Source organism: Hipposideros armiger, unplaced genomic scaffold (assembly GCF_001890085.2).
Source record: "Hipposideros armiger isolate ML-2016 unplaced genomic scaffold, ASM189008v1 scaffold_161, whole genome shotgun sequence".
NCBI lineage: Eukaryota > Metazoa > Chordata > Mammalia > Chiroptera > Hipposideridae > Hipposideros > Hipposideros armiger.
The window spans coordinates 1,790,306-1,796,305 of NW_017731511.1; the positions used below are offsets into that span (position 1 = coordinate 1,790,306).

Consider the following 6,000-nt stretch of genomic DNA (forward strand, 5'->3'; position numbering starts at 1 on the left):
AAAATACCATCATAAATAATCCATATATTGAATATAAGTTGTCAACCAGTTGTAATGTAAGAAAAAAATACAAACTCTACTCCAAGGAAAAAAATGCCTGTCTTATAACAAGAAAGAAATCAATGAATGATATTCACGGATGAAGGGTAATCAATTTAACATTTTTATCTTTATGCTACCAATAGGAAATCAAAGTAGCAATGTGGCAAAAAAAAAATCAAAAGGAATCTATTAATGAAACTCAATGGAAATTTACTCCTCACATTGACAGAATGTAAGAGAGAAAATGGTAAAATTAAAATGTTTTCTAAATGTTGATTTTCCAACAAGTTATTGGGAAAGCTAGAATTCATTTCTGATTTACTGATCAATGACAAAAAAATGTAAGACTAATTTTAATATATGTAATCATATTATGTTGGATGTTTTTAAAAAGCACTTTCCCAACATTATTCTACAGAAAAAAAGTGTCAACAAAAGATCAACTGAAGTGAGAAACTGCAAATTTTTTCTCTGTAGCGAAGTTTTAAAGTTGTTCTTGTACTTATCAATAGCTTTGATAGTACATACTGCTTTCTTCCAGATAGTTAAAAAAATGAAAAGAAAAAAGACACTATTGTGAATCCCAACTTATATTGAGTTTCATTACATTAGACTCCCAGAGTTTTCTCCCCATCTTCAGGGCAATAATCAATGTGACTTGGGCTAACTTTTCCATTACAGTAAGATTCAGGGTGATTTTCTGGTGGTTTGATTCAGCTTAATGCCTTCTTACATTCCTAGAAATTTACATGAATGTACCTGTAGGGGCTGCGGGAGTGAGAGGACTGGGCGGCCGTGGCTATTTGGCATATACAGGCCTGGGTCGTGGATACCAGGTCAAAGGAGACAAGAAAGAAGACAAACTCTATGATCTTTTACCTGGGATGGAGCTCACCCCAATGAATCCTGTCACCTTAAAACCCCAAGGAATTAAACTTGCTCCCCAGGTAGGTAACTATCCAGAGATATTTTCTTTAAGTTGAACCAAAGAACATCATTCACTTTTCATCAAATGATTTGACTTGATCCCTACTTGGACTATTGTTTTGTTTTTTTTGTTTTTGTTTTTGTTTTTGTACATAGATAAAGTGACCAATCAGCATAATGTATTGGGGTTTTTGGAAAAGTTATGACACATTTTTGCAACGAAAAACAGAAAATATATGTCATGACTTTTACAACAGCCCAATACTTTGAGAGAATGCTGAGTACTGAGTTCTATTGTTCCATTATAGATTCTTTTTCTTTATTATTATAAATTTTAGCACCTTACATAATATTCTGCTGAAATGCAAAGATCCTGAGAGTTATTAAGAATTATCAACCAATACCTTAAATAAAATAATATGAAGCAAAGAACCTTAGTTCAAAATAAATGCCAATTACGTGTGAGCCAGGTTGGTGAGCAAATGGAGTATTCGTGACAGGGAATGAATAGACCACGTAGGACACTTTTTCTTGCAGACACTGTGTATAAGAGGAAACACCATCCTATCTATGGTGATAGCATTGCTCACATTAACTAGGAAGTGCCATAGTCATATCAAATCAAGTCATCTACAGAGATTATATTTGGGTAGTGGTATTGTGGTGAGTTTTTATTGCTTTCATTTCATAGTTCTAAGTTTCCAGGTTTCTGCATGGGGCCGTGGTTTTTATTATTGGAAAACTAAACATTGTTCCAGTATGGAAACTGAATAACAATCCAGGGTTAAAAATAGCATAAAACAGGATCTAGGTTAACCCTTAGAGTGTTCCCCGTAAAGGTACAGTACATACTGGTCTCTCTGCAGAGACACTTTCACGGAATAATCAATATCCAGTTGTTCAGAGTTACAGTTTGTATATTCTAAAGAAAACTTTTCTACTCTCACCTCAAAGGTATAAGCCCTACATTTATGGAAGTAGCCTTATGATTGCAATCAAATAGAAAACTTGGTTTTCTAAAAGCTCATCAGTATTTTTTTTAATGGGATTAGTGGCTGTCTTATACATACAAATTAGTTCCTCTGAAGTTTCTGTTAACCCTGTTAATCCAGGCAATTGAAAAAAATGCCTGTCAGAGTGATAAACAGCAATCATTTGTTTGTTCAAAAACCACTGACTGGGCATGCATTGTGCTAGGCTTTGGGATGCAAAAGTGAATACAATACAATCCTTGCCATCAAATATTATATGGCACAGAAAAATAACCCAATTAAAAAATGGGCAAAAGACCTGAATAGACATTTTCCCAAAAAAGATACACAAATTGTCAATACATTTTAAAAAGAGAAAAAAGGAGGAAATCCTGCCACTTGAGGAAGCATGAATGGACCTTAAGGGAATTATATTAGGTGAAATAAGTCAGACAAAGAAAGACAAATATTGTATGATCTCACTTATACGTGAGATCATACAATCTCATAGAAAAAGAGATCAGGTTTGCAGTTACCAGAGGTGGATAGTGGGGGTGGGAGAATTTGAGGAAGGTGGTCAAAAGGTACAAACTTTTAATTATAAGATAAATAAGTAATAGAAATGTAATGTACAACATGAGATGACTATGAGTAATACCACTGTATGATACATATGAAAGTATTTAAGAGTAAATCCTAAGAGTTCTTATCACAAGGAATTTTTTTTCTTTTTTTCTTTTCCTTTTTATTGTATCTATATAGATGATAGACACTAACTAAACTTATGATGGTAATTACTTTACAATATATGCAAGTCAAACCATCATGCTGTATACCTAAAATTTATATAGTGATGATATATGTCAATCATATCTCAATAAAACTGTGGAAAATTATATGCCAATTCAATGAGAGGATACTGACATATATACAGATAATTATAATAAAATCTAGTAAGTGGTATGATGAATCTCTGCTCAGAAAACACAAAACTAGTCATCCAATCTACCTTGCATTAAAATCTCAAAATAAGGAACCTAATTAAAGTACTGGGATACCTGCAAATCGTCTAAGAAAATAAACACCAGTAATCATCACAAATTCAGCATAACAGTTCTAAGAGCTGCTCTATATGAATAATGATCTCTGCTTTTTATATCAAACCTAGTTAGAAATTGGCTTTCCCTTAATATGTGAGTGACTATCTGTATCAACTAATGAAAGTTCTTCAATTAATTTGTCCCTGAATTTCTGCAACTATGGTGTAGACACTGAAGACCATGTCACCCCCAGCCAACGTGGATGGAGCCTTAACAACTCCATTGTGGAGTTATAAACTTCCAGCACGAAGAGCGGGGGGACAGTAGTTAGAGTCAGAGAAGTCGGTACTCCTTTAGCATGTGTTTACGCAATGGGCATAAACAAGCAGGCAGAATAGCTGCCAGTTAAAACAATTTACTATTATCCAGGAACCTTGGAGAATGCTTTGTAGATGACAAGTGATGCTACAAAACTAAGAATAAAAGAAAAAATTCATAGAAAAGAGGAGCAATTTACAAATTTAATAAACTGGAAGATGTTATGCTATTGCAGCTGGATTAGTGTTAGTCCAAATGAGGTAAGTTCTGTAGATTCATCCTGGGACATTGCTCTGTCCCAAACAGTTATCTTTTCAGACTTATGCCCTATTTTACTCAGTTTACTGAATCTGCTGACTAATGTGAGCATTGGAGCTTGTGAGCCACCAAACATGGCCTCAGCATGAAGACAATATGTGCCTTTAGACAAAATTCAGTTTGGAATAATGACAGGAGGGAAAAAACAAACAAACATACCAGAGGATGATGTAAATGAAATCGTTGTAAAAATAACCAGAAGTAATGTTTTGCCAAAAACATTGCAACTGTCAACATCCATTAATTTATGCTCATTATTAAATACTAACCCATTAAACTTTTAAACTCTATTTTTATGAAAATGTGAAGTTAAAACCCTATGATAAATAATATGAAAAAAGAATATACTGTATTCTTGGTTATTTTCTCTAGGCCATTATAAACAGAAGGATGGAGGGTAATAATGAGTAAATCCAGCCACACAGCACTAGAATATCAATTTTTTTTAAATGGAATAAATATATCCAACAAATCATAAAATTAAACTATTGGTAAAAAGTTATAGCTAATGGATAAACTAAAAACATATTCGAATAAATGGTATGAAAATGATTTTATGAATGAGAACTAACATTTTAAAAGGAGTTCAAATTAAGTTCATCTTAAATTTTATGAGTCATTAAACCATGTGGCATTTTATATCTTCTTATATAGCTTAAACTCTAAAGAGCACAGTTTAAAAAAACCGAAAGCTGGAGAAATAATGCAAATGTGACATTTGAAATCTTTTTTTTTTTTTACCCTTGTAGATTCTAGAAGAAATTTGTCAGAAAAATAACTGGGGACAGCCAGTATATCAACTGCACTCTGCCATTGGTCAAGATCAAAGACAACTATTCTTATACAAAATAACCATTCCTGCTCTGGCCAGCCAGAATCCTGCAATGTGGGTATCTTCTCCAAATTCCTAATCATTTAGATTTTAGAGTGAGGCTTTTGTAAATTAAGGGTGTTTTATCACCATCTAAATAAGAGAAATAACTCAAGTCTACTACCTACTCATTTTTCATTAAATGCAAATGTTGAGATGTGCAGTTGGGATGTAAATGCCAGCTATGAAACTGGCATCTTAAAGCCCCCAAATTTCATAGAGACAATGCGGATGAGGTAGTATAATCAACCAAAAGAGAACTGCACAAGTAAAATGTAATAGAAATGAAAATTATAGCCCATTCATTTGTCTGTGTAGTATTTAGTTTCAACCATATGAAATTGCCATCTTACACATAACATCATGCCCTGTCATTTAAATGTTAGACCAAAGAAACAACCTCTCTGTTAGTGGATATCACCTTCTGAAATTTACCTTGAGCCTCCATTTCTACATATTTTAGGAACAACTGTGTTTCATATGTGTCTTAGAAAAGCCATGTGAGTTACAAGTATGCCCTAGGAATGTCATCAATCACTGATGTTCTAGTCAATTCACAAATATTCCTACATGCATATACCTTTACAAGCTTTCATAGCAAAGAGAATGAAAACTACCCACACAAAATTCTATTCTCATCTTAAAAAGCTAACAGTGCCTTAGATTTTTACCTGTCTCAGTAGCCCACATTTAAAATGCCTGCCCTGATTGCTTTCCAGCCACCCTTTCACACCTCCGAAGCTAAGCGCCTATGTGGATGAAGCAAAGAACTACGCAGCCGAATACACCCTGCAGACCCTGGGCATTTCCATTGATGGAGCTGACGCTCAGACTGCAGCAGCAGCAGCTGCTGCTGCTGCTGCTGCTGCTGCTACTGCTTTTCCAGGTATGAAAATATTGCACCAGAAATGTGAAGAGGGTGTTTGGGAAACCCTTCTTGGCACATTGTACCCTAGAGGTGTTTGTGAACACACAAAATAAATCTGATTTACACCATCTGTGACCAAAAAAAATTTGCCAGGGAAATGAACCATTAAAGTGTGAGGTAAGAGAATTGAGCTGGGCAGCAGAAGTGGGCTCTGGTTTTAGGTGAGCTTTAACAGCTGTGTGATCTTGAGTCCGTCTCTCTGCATTTGATTTGCTTTGGTTTGGTTTTTACTTTTAGTAAGAGAGCTTGGAACTGCCTATTAATAACTGATATCTATTTGAGCTCTTACAATATGCCAGACACTCACCTAAATGCCCAGCATGTTTTATATTATCTCAATAATGCTCACAACACCACAATAGGTAGATAGGTTCCATCATAAGGCCCATTGAACAGATGAAGAAACCAAGAATTGGAAAGATTAAGTCATTTGGCCAAGATCAATCAGATTTTAAGCAATCCTTTGGATGCCTCCCCAAATCTAACCTTCAATTTTATTTTTATTACTTTGATTATTGAAAGAGATGTGTAGATCACATTTTCCTTAAACTATTTTAAGTAAAAAACTCGTGTGTGTGTGTGTGT

The 6,000-nt window shown here is 34.4% G+C and overlaps 1 protein-coding gene across 3 annotated transcripts in view; it reads left to right on the plus strand.

Moving 5' to 3' along the window:
* The window catches only part of A1CF (APOBEC1 complementation factor), a 73,436-nt gene that overhangs the window by 64,629 nt on the left and 2,807 nt on the right, over positions 1 to 6,000 (plus strand). For 2 of the 3 annotated variants that reach the window (XM_019651521.1, XM_019651524.1), the window contains 3 exons: positions 784 to 989; positions 4,366 to 4,502; positions 5,207 to 5,373. In XM_019651521.1, the coding sequence (XP_019507066.1) occupies positions 784 to 989; positions 4,366 to 4,502; positions 5,207 to 5,373 (510 nt within the window). The remainder of the gene's footprint in view (positions 1 to 783; positions 990 to 4,365; positions 4,503 to 5,206; positions 5,374 to 6,000) is intronic. The other variant, XM_019651523.1, reaches the window with a different exon arrangement.